Below are 13,556 nucleotides of genomic sequence, written 5' to 3'. Positions count from 1 at the left end.
GGAGTTACAAGAAACTCTTTATCTGCTTATAAAAGAAAGAAGAAGAGACAAAGAATCTTAGTTGCTCCGAATCACATGCTCTTTGTACCAACATCCGTTAATTTAAATTTGTTTCCCGGTTTCTATGCTCCTAATCACTTTCTTCTAAACTTCTGACTGAAAACTAAAAGTATGTAAAAAGAGAAAGAAGATGAAGGAAATACAAAGTTAATTTATTTATGTACCCAATCTACCAATCGTTAATTTATAAAATAGCTAAAATCAAGAACCAAAATCGAACCAAACCGAAACTAAACCGACAATTTCGGATTTTATATATTTCTCTCTGCTAAAACATTTTAAGAACGTCTCTCTCTCTCTCTCTCTCTCTCTCTCTCTCTCTCTCTCTGACAGTTCTCTCTCTTGTTTTCTTGTCTCCCCCTCGACTCTCGATGCGAAGAATCTAGCAATTGTGTCGCTCTTTCTAACCTTTGTCTTGTATCGAGAACACAACCAGAACCTGAACGAGCTACTTGAATGCCTATCTTTCACTCCTTAACGACGATGTTGTTATTAGCAGCGGCGGTTGCGTTTGCGGCGGCGATCACTGCGCTCGCCTCGCCGGCAAAGATTCTACCTTTACAAAGGGCTTTCCCTCTAGACGAGCCAGTTGAGCTGAGCGAGCTCAGGGCGCGTGACAGTATCCGTCACGCGCGAATCTTACTAGGCAGAGGAGGCGGTCGCCAGAGCTCAATCGACGGCGTCGTGAACTTCCCAGTTCAAGGCTCCTCCGATCCTTTCCTCGTCGGGTAATAATAAAAAAGGGGTTTCCTTTTATAGAAAGTAGTCCACTTTCTTTCTTTTGGGGTTCATGATTTGATTTAAAAGAAAGAATATCGTTTTTTTTTTCTTTTGTGTTGTTGCAGCTCCAAGACGACTATGTAAATTGTCTACATTTTGCTTTGTGGATGAGTCTTCGTTTTATGTGATTATATGTATGTATGTAATGATGTAGGCTTTACTTCACAAAGGTCAAATTGGGTTCTCCTCCTACAGAGTTCAATGTTCAGATTGATACCGGAAGCGACATCTTGTGGGTTACTTGCGGCTCTTGCACTAACTGCCCTCGCTCCAGTGGTCTTGGAGTAAGAATAGTTTGCATTCTCTTCACTTTCTTCTTGTGTGGTGTGGATCAAAAGGGCTTTAACTTTTGTCTTTTTCTTCTTTCAGATTGAGCTTCATTTCTTTGACGCTCCTGGCTCCTTGACTTCTGCCTCCCTTACTTGTTCGGATCCGGTTTGTTCTTCGGCTTTTCAGACAACAGCTGCTCAGTGCTCTGAGAATAACCAGTGTGGTTACTCTTTTCGTTACGGCGATGGAAGTGGGACTTCCGGTTACTACGTGACTGACACTTTCTATTTTGATGCTGTTTTGGGAGAGTCTTTGGTTGCAAACTCTTCTGCTCCCATTGTTTTCGGGTGAGAGGCTTGTGTTTGCATGAGTGAGTGTTAAGCTTTATTGTAACATGTTTTTTTCGTAAACAGATGTAGTACCTACCAGTCTGGGGACTTGACAAAGTCAGACAAAGCAGTGGATGGAATCTTTGGTTTTGGCAAGGGGAAGTTGTCTGTTGTTTCTCAGCTTTCTTCACGAGGGATTACACCTCCAGTGTTTTCTCATTGCTTGAAAGGAGACGGTAGTGGAGGAGGTGTCTTTGTCCTTGGCGAGATATTGGTCCCTGGAATGGTTTACAGTCCTCTTGTCCCATCACAGTAAGCACACCAACCACTTCTTTAGTTTCATTGTATTATGCTGTCACAAGCTGAAGAATGTGTTTTTTCATCTTTTGATTACGTGCCTACAGGCCTCATTATAACTTAAATCTGCTGAGCATTAGCGTGAACGGACAGATACTGCCCATCGATGCAGTGGCGTTTGAAACATCAAACACACGTGGTACAATTGTTGACACGGGAACCACTTTGACATATCTGGTGAAAGAGGCTTATGATCCCTTTCTCACTGCTGTAAGTTTTGTGAGCTTTATCTTTATGAGAATCTCTCTCTTTCAGATCAATGATGTCGTTGTACTTGTATATTATAAATGCAGATATCAAACACCGTGTCGCAGTTGGTAACGCCGATCATGTCTAATGGAGAGCAGTGCTATTTGGTCTCGACTAGGTATAACGCCTTTGCAATGTTCAATTCATTCTCTCTCTCTCTATAGGTCAAAGTTAAGAGAGAGATGGCTCTTGGTTTTTGGTGTGTGTTTTATTGCAGCATTAACGACATGTTCCCTCCGGTTAGTCTCAATTTTGCTGGTGGTGCATCAATGATGTTAAGACCTCAGGACTACTTATTTCATTATGGTTTCTATGTAAGTTTCTTCTACTAGCTAATATGTGTATAAACTGCTTTTATATGTGATCTATTATTAACTTAAGTCTCTCCTAACTAACAGGATGGTGCGTCCATGTGGTGCATTGGATTTTCGAAAGCTCTGGAAGAACAAAACATTTTAGGAGGTCAGGCATTGAGCTTTTAAGTTATTTGATGATGTGTTTGTTTCCCAACAGTCCTGCTTTGTTTTTGCAGATCTTGTCCTTAAAGATAAAGTGTTTGTGTATGATCTTGCTAAGCAACGGATTGGATGGGCAGAGTATGATTGTAAGTAAAAAAAAAATATTTGTTACAGTCATATCATTTAGGCGCCAAGTATAGTCATCTAAACTTCGTAAAATTTGGTTTTTGTTTGAACAGGTTCGATGTCTGTGAATGTATCGGTAACTTCAGGAAAGGATATAGTAAACTCAGGGCAACCATGCTTGAGCATCTCAAGAAAGGACATGCTTTTGAAATTGTTCTCTAGCATCTCACTGGCTCTTCTTCTTTGTACTTTCTTCTCCTTGACGTAAAATTTATAGTTTCAAGTTTTTTTTTGTGGCTTTTGTTTTTCTTAGAGTAGTGCAGCTGATTCTTTTGGCCATTCACACCTCTCTCTCTCTGTGTTGTAGTATGTAGTGTCTTTTTAATTGTAGATAGCTCTACTTGTGGCATTTAGAAATCTTACTTTCTGTAAAACCTTGATTTATTTTTATTTTCAGTGTTTAATATAAATAGGCTTTTTTATGTCAGTTCTTGGATACATTGCCATAAATCAATTTTCATGACATTGAAAGCTATTGCAAGAGACTGTTTCATTTACACGCTAGAACAAGATCTTCTTGAGTGAAACATCTGTTCATCCTCAGGCTCCACCGTTAGAGAGTGCCTTCCGAAACATCTTTCCTCTAGCTTTGTTGATCTTCCCTTCTCATTTCCTTCAACCCATCTCTTTAGCTTCTTCATCAACCTCTTCCTCCTTGAAGTTTCAGGATGATGCTCATGATCATCATCATGATGGTTATTCTCTTCATGATGCTCATGATCATCATCATGATGGTTGTGGTTATTCTCTTCATGATGCTCATGATCATCATCATGATGGTTGTTCTCTTCATGATGCTCGTGAGCAGCTACTACTGTCAATGCAAGAGCATCTGCTTGTTCCTCCATTTCCAAGTACTCTTGCAAGTTTCTATTTGGAGAAAATGTTACTTCCTCATAATTGGTTTCATTTCTCATCACCTTGTGTCTCAGACAAGCATTGCTCCATCTCAGGTTAATCACTTCACTCACTCCATTAGCATAATCCTTCTTCAAATCCTCATACTCTTTTAATACCTTTCTATAATCTTCTGCACTCACCATCTTCACAAAAGCAAAAAAAAATCAATCAATCAACATAAAATAATCATTAGATTTGGACAGTGTACTAAAAATCGGTCTAGATGACACTAAACACCCGTAGGTACCAATATTTCAAAAGATTTACTTAGGCGTTAAAAAAAATCGTTCTACAATCCCGCCTAAACAATAATCTTCTATTATAGAAAGCCTAACCACCGCTTAGCCACTTTTGAACACTGGATTTAGATATTAAAATCAATACTTACCTCTGATGACTTCATGGACACTTCTTCCTTCTCTTGCAACACATCAACCCTAGCTTTCAGATCTTTCACTTCACCTTCAAGCTCCTTCACAACGCCGTTCTTCATCTCTAATTCATCAACACACTTCAATAACTCTTTCTCCACGGCAATGCTTTTCCTGCTCTTTTCTTTCACAACGCTGTGTAATTGCTTCCCTCTTCTCCTGAGCTTCTTTGCTTGCTCCTCAAGAAACCAATTCTCTGTTCTCAGCTCTTGGATCTCTCCCACCAGTTTGAGAAACACGATCACCAAATCTTGGCCCCTCTTATGTTCTTCCTCTATAGCTGAAAGTTCTCTACGGAGGAAATCTAATTGAGTTTTCTCAAGACGCAACATGGTTTGTTGCTCCATAAGCATGACTTCACGTTCCTTCATGTTACAGTAACGTTCGAAACGTAGCTCCATCTCGTATTCTTTCCTCTGAAGCTCCTCGAGTCTTGATTTTAGTCCAACAATCTCTTGCTCTTGCATCTCGGTCTCTTCTTCTTGTTCTCCATCGTTTATTCTGCTAGATGATGAAGTAGACTCTAGATTGCTTGCAGAAGAAGGTACATGATTATCTTCTTTTCGAGACACAAACCTAGCCAAGATCAAACCAGTTGCTGATAACACAAGAGCAACACCAACTTTCAGAATCACAGGCTTCATAGCTCCTCCTCCTTCTCTGGAAACTGAACCATCCATTATAACCCCCAAAGTTTTCTTTCTCAAATAACAATGTTTCCTCGTTTTGATTATATGGTCGAAGTTAAGATCAGAGAGAATAAATTAATTGATTGATCTTGTGAGAGGGGTTGAACAAATATATAAATGGTTTATACGAAATGTCATGGTCTTTTCTTATAATTTTTATTACATCTTTTTTGGTTGTGGAGGAGACATGTCTTGTAAGGTTATTCTTTTCCCTTGGTGTGTGCCTTTTTGTTTCCTTTAATTTAAGAAAACTAATTTTTTAGATCGATTGCTTTTTTGACCATTGCTTGCTTTACTCGCTTGAGGATCGGATTCTCCACTTACATAAACGTGTGTACTCACTTGCACGTACGAACGTATTCTTATGGCTAATCAAATCGAAACATGTATCATATGCAAAACGTGACGATTCGGGATCAGTTACGCGTCACAACGTTGCCGGTGAAATAATATGACGTACCTAGAATTAAATTAAACACTAGTGTCTCTACGACTCATTAGGGAATTAATGTGACTGAGCAAACTGACTATGAGTCTATGCCGTCAGACATTGTAGAGGAGACACGTGCGGCACGTGAACATGGAGGAACGGGGATGGCGACCGTGGTTAAGGTGGCGGCTACTTGATCAGATGACCGGTCAAACATTCAACGACGTCGGACGGATGGATGATTAGACTCGGAAAGATACAGCTTTTCGGCCTGTGTTAGGCCTAGGAAAAACTTTTTGGGCCTTTGTTTTGGATGAATATGATGTAGCAAATATAGTTTCCTGATATTTTCTCATCTAAGTTTTAAATTTCCCACTTGCTTATGGAAATGAATCTTCGTTGAGTCAACAATTACGACCTAGTGTTTCTATTTTTAGCTACCAATTAAATGGTTCCCTTAAATTTTGGGTTATATATTTCTTGATATAGTGTCTTGACCATAACCATAAGTTCACATTTCACAACACGCACCATAGTACCATACGGTCTCGCCTATACTGGATTTAACAATAATAAAGGCTCGTTTGTATAAAATAATGTCGTGGAAAGAATGTTTCATGTGTATGTTAATAATAATCCATAATAGTAGTATATAACAACTTGTCGACAAAAAAAAGTAGTATATAACAACTTTAGAACTATGTCAGTAGTCGGTGCATTTGAATTTATGGACGCCAAAACTACTTATTAACATACTTATGTGATTTGAGGTACTGATGAAGAGATGAGATCTTTGTTTGGATCCGAAGATTTACAACCACTTGATTCATTTTGATTTGTGTTACATAAAAAGACATTTGTATGTGGAGCCAATGAACGTACGGTTGTCTTGTTCCTGAAGGTGGGCACGGCCACATGGTTTCGATTAGCCCTTGATCTTGTGGATCAATCACAAGTCACTGACGTCTGTTTGTTTCTTTTCTATCTACTTATAGAGCATGCATACATATCAAGCCAGTAACACTCATTTCATTGGTTTTATTCTTTACATACAATGGATATGGAAATGCTAGAAAAAAGTAACAAATCCAATAGATTATAGACTATATGGTGTTTGGTTGATCACTCTCTCAACTTCTCGGTTATAAGTACATTAAATATATCTATACTATTATTTGTTTTTTCATAACGGAACTCTCACGTTAGAAGTTAGACTAATTAATATTGTTTATACCATTAATAAATAAAATATATAAATAATCTTTAAAAAAATAAAAAAGAAAGAAGCTCTCGTGTTAAAAAATAGACTGGTTAATATCGTTTATACACTTAATGAATCAAATATATAAATAATCTAAAAATAAAAAATGAATTTAATATTTTTATAAGATAATTGATTAAAATTAATAATAGTAAGAATTATCCAAAATCTAAAAAAAGATAATCAAAATATAATTTCTCTATATATTGTGTTGTTATCTAAAAAACTCTTAATAAAATTTAAAACAGCATAAAATAAATAAATATTAATCAAATATTTTTTTAATTTTATATAATTGAAAAGAGATTATTAGTGATTTTTAAGATTATTCAATATAATGAATATAGTGTATAATTGTTATGTTAATCAATTTCAAATGAAAATAAAAATAATAACTTATTATTATAGTCTTTTAATTAATAATACATATATTAATAACTAATTATAAAATGTTTAGGCCTGTATGTGCGGACGAAAAATCTAGTTTTGTATTTATCCCATGAAAGAAAAAATTTCGTGTATATTTATGGTTTAGAAATAGAGAAGCATATGACCTAAAATTTTACAACATTAAAATTAATATACTTTTATTAATTGACCCTGGAAAAAAATCATGTGGACTAATTTTTGGATTGTACCATCCTAATGTTTAAGGAAAATATTTCTAGGTCAAATCTATACTATTATTTATGAAGTGAATTGGCTGATTTGTCATTCTCTCCATGATTTTAGATAATTTAGATAATTTTTTATATTTAATAATTAACAGTTTTGCTTATTTTTTATATTTTTAATTAAACACGTGGTTTAAGACAATCAAAATATTAAAATAGAGTCGGTTTAATATTACTAAAAAATATAATATAAACATATAGATAATATTTTAATATTAGTAATGGAAATATAATATAAATTTAACTATGATATTATTATTAGAATTTTTCTAAATGTTTTTAAGATAATGATAAATTATCAGCCAAATCACGAAAATTATTTATTAAGGAATATTATCTTTTAATAATATTTTGTAAATTTTTTTACTTGCATCTTCTCCATGATTTTAGGTAAATTTGGTTATTTGTCATTTTTAATTGCTTATTTGTCATATTTTCCAAATATATAGTTAATTTTCTTATTTTTATGTTTAACTAATTTTAATTTTGCTTATTTGCCATATTCTACATAATTTAAATTATTTCTTTCTTTGTCATACTCTTAAGAATTTTAATTGATAACTTTATTTTGATTATTTATTATGTTTTATAATTTTTAGAAGCTTATCTATGCTATTATTCTATACTATTATAGTATTGGAGGTGATTGGTGAGTGTTGTACGTGCTTTGGACAGCCACCTTTTCTTTCTATAGCATTTTTCTAGATCAATCAAGCTTTACATCGAAAAATTAAGCTATAGCCAAAAAGTTAGAAAAAGAAATATGTTACATTTCTAAATCAACTTTTTAACAGTTTTTATTTAGTGCTTTGAAAATAAATCTACAACAAAACAATTAATGCCAAAGGAATAAAACTCACAACCTATTTTATAAAGCATCCTCCTATACATTAAAAGAAAAGTCACTTTAGTGATTTCTGATTACGTGGCACTCATACAAGGCACTATCGAATTAATTCTCTTAATTCTATTGGTTTCTTTTTTCTAATTTCTTTTTGATTTATTTTAAAATCGGCAGAGAAGAATAAACCTAGAACCACTTAATCTAGATTTCCAAAACACTCTCATTCTAGAGTTAACCTATAACCTATTACATCTAGGCTTCCAAACACTTTCATTCCTAGAATTAGTACGCACATATATATATATATATATATATATATATATTATACTCTTTAGAACATTATTATAAATTATATATACTAACTCTTTAAAACATTAGTACATATATATATATATATAAAATTTAGTATAAAATATACTTTGGTTTTCAACCTGCGAATGAGAGTGGTAAGAAATAGAGTTAAAAATTAGTGTCTTATCCTTTATATAATTATTGATAGAAAAACACACATACATATTATACTAAAATATGTTTAAAATTAGTAACTATTTCTTATTATTTATATAAAATATTTAAATACATTATCGCAGATCGCCAACAGAAAATATTTTTTTTTAAAATACTACATAAATGCTATTTAAGAATTGAAAGATTAATAAATTATTGTGTGTATGTATAATTGTGAAATCCACATAAATATTATATAAGTGTATTAAAGAAAAATATATTAAATATTTACCCACCAAAAAAAGAAGGACTAAATATTTACAGACCAAAAATCCGCATTCAATTTAAGATTATTTAAAATTTTCTAAAAATTAAAAAAATAGAAACAACATTTAATATAAACAAAGAGGAGACAATATAATGTTTCCTTATTGAGAATATACATTTCTTGCGCATGTAAACGTATCCAATTTATTTAATTATTAAATTTATCAAATTTGTTAATTCCTTTTAATGACTTACCTTATTTTAATTATACATACCCTGCATCCATTGTTACTTCCTTTAATATTTTGGATATAATTTTAAATCTTTTAAATTTAATAATTCGTATTAAATGTCTTACCTTATTTAAAAAATATGATTATTGCGCAAGTTATTGATATGACAATACAAATTTAGAAATTTATCAAATTTGTTAATTCATTTTAACGACTTATCTTATTTTAATTATACATACCTTGCACAAGTTGTTACTTTCTTTAATCTATTTGAATATATTTTTAAATCTATTACATTTAATAATTCATATTAAATGGCTTACCTTATTTAAAAAAGTATAATCAAGCGCAAGTTATTGATATGACAATACAAGTTTAGGCTTTTATGTTTATAATGATGATTTTGATATGACAATACAAAATTGTATTGATTTAATAAATAGTAAATAAAATAATTAATAGATTATAATTATTTATTTATAAAACATGATGTCTAATTTAAGATTCTAGATTTTTTAATACCGGTATTTAACAAGTCATTTAGTCTTTGTATGTTTGTAATTATGATTCTCATATGACAATACGAAATTGTATTGATTTAAATAAATTTACATTTAGCAAATAGTATTTAGTTTGTATGTTATCTACGATTGTAATGATTTAAATAAAGGAAATTTTTTCCCTATATATAGTCTTTTTTAATTGAGAGAAATTCTAATTGATAGGAGATAATAATTATCTTATCATATATTACTTGCGCAAGAATATCATTAAATTCAAAGAGGTCATTAATATTCAATCCTTTCTCTGTTTAATTCATTAAATTCTCCAAGATATTTCAAAATAATATTACCTAATAAGTATAATGTTTATTGAAAATTTATTAAAGAATATTCTAATTCTTAGCTTATCATGCAAGCAAAATCATTGAGAAACGTCCACCAATTTACCATAAATAAGAATTCACAATAGAAGAAACGAAATCATTGAACTTTGTATTATGAACTTTTTATGTTAATAATGTTCTGAACTTTTTTCTTCTTTTTATTTTAGAACATTAAGCTTTTATATTTCATGAGAGCTGATTTTCTTTTGGTTTATATGCAGATGCCCTATTATGACGATTTCTCCACTGGAGCTATATATGATTTGATGGTACACCTCTTTGATATATCATTTTGATAACATCTTTGTTCCTCAATCTGGTAAAAAAAATTTCTCAATTTGATAACATCTCTAAGCTATATCATTTCAATACCATGTTTTATGCTGCAAATACTTTTCTTTTTTTTATTAGTAGATTTATGTTACTGTTTAGAATTATAAGCTTATATATACACATTTTTTTATTTGCTGATTGTAATTTTGTTTTATATTTTTTATTTGATGATTTGAGGGAAGTGTTCATATTTCACACCTCTAAGAGTTCACCATTCCAATCCTGCAAAAGATGTGCGATTAGAATGGTATTTTTCCTATTGTACAACAAAATTTGAAATATTCTAAATTTTTTTATTATATATAATTCTAAATGAAATTTTCTCTTTAGGAAGTATTTTTTAATATACATTTAATTGACAAATTTAAAAATATAATTTTCGTTAAAATATATGTCTATTAAGTAAATTTCTTGTTCTTTTTATGTCATTTATTAGGAACTATATACATGTGATATTGCATTAAATGTGTTTGGTGATTTGAGATTTAGAAAAGCCCAAAACTATTATCTTCATTTATTATATTATATATATATATATATATATATATATATATATGGATATTAAAAAAAGAATTTACCTTGATGTTTCTAATTAGTTAATTCGCGTAAATAACTTCTTTTATTTATGATTACTTCCGCAAGTTGATTGATAAATCAATGATAGTTTAAATGTAATTTACCTTTATGTTTTTAGTTTATTAATAACCTAACTTATTTTGTACACAGATTACATGTTCAAGTAATCATATTTATCACATCGTTTTAATGCAATTTACCTTAATGTTTCTAATTTGTTAATTCATTTTAAAAACTTACCTTATTTTGAATATGATTTAATTGCACAAGTTTATATCATATTTATTGTAAATCATCTAATTACAATATGACTTTAATATTTTTCTTTGAACTGTTTCGTTATTTATTATGAAAATATCCCCTAATAACACAAGAAAAAAGGAAGGTAGAGTATATATAAATAAGACACCTAAGGGATGTGAATAATAACTTATTAGTGTATTTTTATTAGATAAAAAAAATTAAAATTTATAAATTCTTACATTTGTTTGTTTTTTTCTATTAACAGATAAATAACACAGACGAAAGACCAATTGTAGTTGACTACAAACCATTTTCAGTCTGTTTCAATAGCGATATGCAAATTTAATAACAAGGTAAGTCTCAATAAAATTTTGAAATCTATCAAATTAGTTTATATTGTACAATTGCTAACAAAATATGACAATTTTTTGCAGGTTTCTATGGGATTTTTTTAATTCATAATTGTTCTTCTTATTTTATATTACTTATGGATTATATTTAAAAGATTTATCACATTTTCTTTTCAGATTTCTATGGGATTGTGATACCTGTGAGATTTTATCACATTTTTTTAATACATCACTATTTCCTGTATATTTTTCTTACATTTGTTTTTTATTAGTTAACTTTTATTAAAAACATACTAATGATGTTGATTTTTTTTACTTTAGTTAACATTCATTTGTTTTATTCTTATATACTTTTGTGACTTTTTTAGTTTTTGTTTCAGTTTTATATTGAATTTAGTTCACATAGTTTATGTGTACATAATTTATGTTTTAAAACATAATTTTTTAAAAAAAAATTTAACGACAAAGAGCCTAATTAAACCGATCCAAAAAAAAACCAACCGAACCAAATATAAACTAAACTGGACATAAACCACACCGAACCAGACTAAATATGGTTTACTTCAGTTGAAAAAAAATATTAAAATCGAACTAAACAAACCAACCAAACTGAAAAAGTAACGAATTCCATCCATACTGCATCTTGGAGATTTGCGCAAATCATGTCTCTGCATTGAAACTCTCACGTGTTCCACATTCTCCTACATTTGAACTCAATCGATATTATACAATATTTTTATATCCGCACAGGATGCGGGTCGGTCACCTAGTAGACAATGTATTTTTGAGTAGAAAAAGAAGAAGAAAATCTTATTTAGTTTTGGTATATTGTTTACCTTTATTCGCATATTTTTTCTTATTTTCTTTAAAATTACTTGTTTATACTTTTATTCTTTGAATTTATCTTCTTCTTTTTGGTTGGCGTGTTTTGAAATTATTTTTTGTATATATTTATAGTTTAGAACAAGAGAAGCATATGGCCTAAAATTTTACAAAATCAAAATTAATAGTTTACTTTTACTAATTAACCCTGGAAAAAAAATCATGTGGACTAATTTTCAGATTGTACCATCCTAATGTTTAATGAAAATATTTCTAGGTCAAATACACAATGTATTTTGAGTAAAAAAAAGAGGAAGAAAATCTTATTTAATTTTGGTGTATTTTTTTCTTTTATTCGCATATAGGTTTCTTATTTTCTCTAGAATTACTTCTTTGTAATTTTATTCTTTGAATTTATCTTTTTCTTTTTTGTCGGTGTCTTTAAAATTATTTTTTGTATTTATTTTGGGTTTAGAACAAGAGAAGCATATGGCCTAAAATTTTACAACATCAAAATTAATAGTATACTTTTACTAATTAACCCTGGAAATAAATCATGTGGACTAATTTTCAGATTGTACCATCCTAATGTTTAAGGAAAATATTTCTAGGTGGAATATACAATGTATTTGAGTAAAAAAAGGAAGAAAATCTTATTTAGTTTTGGTATATTGTTTACCTTTATTCTTATATATTTTTCTTATTTTCTCTAAAATTATTTATTTATACTTCTATTCTTTGAATTTATCTTCTTCTTTTTTGTTGGCGTCTTTGAAATTATTTGTTTGTATATATTTATGATTTAGAACAAGAGAAGCATATGGCCTAAAATTTTACAACATCAAAATTAATAGTATACTTTTACTAATTAACCCTGGAAAAAATCATGTGGACTAATTTTCAGATTGTACCATCCTAATGTTTAATAAAAACTAGATTAGGACCCGCCCTTTAGGGCGGAAATTTATTTGTCAAATTTCAATTAATAATATATGGTATATATAATATGTGTATATATATTATATATATTTTGTGTAACATTTATATATATATATATACATATTAGACATATATATAATATTTTATTAAATATATATAGAATTTAATAGTGTTATAATTTGTGTTGTACTTGTTATTACTTTGTATTTAATCTTCTTTCATTTTTAGTATAATAATTTGCCTTGTCACACCTTTTACCTTTTAACTTATACACATAGTTATGCCATTTTTCAAAAAAAAAAACTTATACACATAGTCTCGTAAAATGTAATATATAAAAAAACATATTTAAAAAATCTACTGACCATATGCCACCACCACTATTTGGTTGTTTGAACAAAAAAAATCATGTTCTTGCATAACTGTGTATGTTGTGATATGATGTAGGTGAAGAGTAAATATATAGAAGTAAAGTTAGTGATACGAACATGAGCATATGTTGGTCTATGCCACAATTATATGGTTTTTGGAAGATCAATGAG

The 13,556-nt window shown here is 30.0% G+C and overlaps 2 protein-coding genes across 3 annotated transcripts; one reads left to right on the top strand and one right to left on the bottom strand.

Annotated features, from left to right (window-relative positions):
• Positions 1 to 351: 351 nt before the first annotated feature.
• Positions 352 to 3,116, top strand: LOC108805900 (aspartic proteinase 36). Of its 2 annotated transcripts, XM_018577888.2 has the most exons (11): positions 352 to 788; positions 906 to 920; positions 995 to 1,124; positions 1,210 to 1,457; positions 1,524 to 1,751; positions 1,844 to 2,006; positions 2,090 to 2,163; positions 2,263 to 2,359; positions 2,444 to 2,507; positions 2,578 to 2,649; positions 2,743 to 3,116. In XM_018577888.2, exons 1-11 carry the CDS (start codon positions 517 to 519, stop codon positions 2,895 to 2,897), a joined length of 1,518 nt encoding a protein of 505 aa, XP_018433390.1. In that variant the 5' UTR covers positions 352 to 516; the 3' UTR covers positions 2,898 to 3,116. The 2 variants fall into 2 exon arrangements, with proteins under 2 accessions (XP_018433390.1, XP_018433391.1); XM_018577889.2 differs by lacking the exon at positions 906 to 920 and having other exon boundaries at positions 353 to 788.
• LOC108838893 (protein CHUP1, chloroplastic) lies at positions 3,070 to 4,886 on the bottom strand. Its single transcript, XM_018611757.2, has 2 exons — positions 3,978 to 4,886; positions 3,070 to 3,732 (listed from the first exon to the last, which is right to left on the bottom strand). Exons 1-2 carry the CDS (start codon positions 4,698 to 4,700, stop codon positions 3,184 to 3,186), a joined length of 1,272 nt encoding a protein of 423 aa, XP_018467259.2. The 5' UTR covers positions 4,701 to 4,886; the 3' UTR covers positions 3,070 to 3,183.
• Positions 4,887 to 13,556: the final 8,670 nt, after the last annotated feature.

Source organism: Raphanus sativus, chromosome 6, assembly GCF_000801105.2.
Source record: "Raphanus sativus cultivar WK10039 chromosome 6, ASM80110v3, whole genome shotgun sequence".
Taxonomy (NCBI): domain Eukaryota; kingdom Viridiplantae; phylum Streptophyta; class Magnoliopsida; order Brassicales; family Brassicaceae; genus Raphanus; species Raphanus sativus.
Note: the sequence above shows the minus strand (reverse complement) of the source record. Positions and strands in the feature narration are given on the sequence as shown.

Excerpts from the sequence above, each read along its gene's own strand:
- LOC108805900 (XM_018577888.2), top strand. The coding sequence starts at position 517 with ATGCCTATCTTTCACTCCTTAACGACGATGTTGTTATTAGCAGCGGCG. Across the intron at positions 1,458-1,523 it reads TCTGCTCCCATTGTTTTCGG|ATGTAGTACCTACCAGTCTG; the intron begins GTGAGAGGCTTG and ends TTTCGTAAACAG. Across the intron at positions 2,650-2,742 it reads TGGATGGGCAGAGTATGATT|GTTCGATGTCTGTGAATGTA; the intron begins GTAAGTAAAAAA and ends TTGTTTGAACAG.
- LOC108838893 (XM_018611757.2), bottom strand. The coding sequence starts at position 4,700 with ATGGATGGTTCAGTTTCCAGAGAAGGAGGAGGAGCTATGAAGCCTGTG. Across the intron at positions 3,733-3,977 it reads TGTCCATGAAGTCATCAGAG|ATGGTGAGTGCAGAAGATTA; the intron begins GTAAGTATTGAT and ends GCTTTTGTGAAG.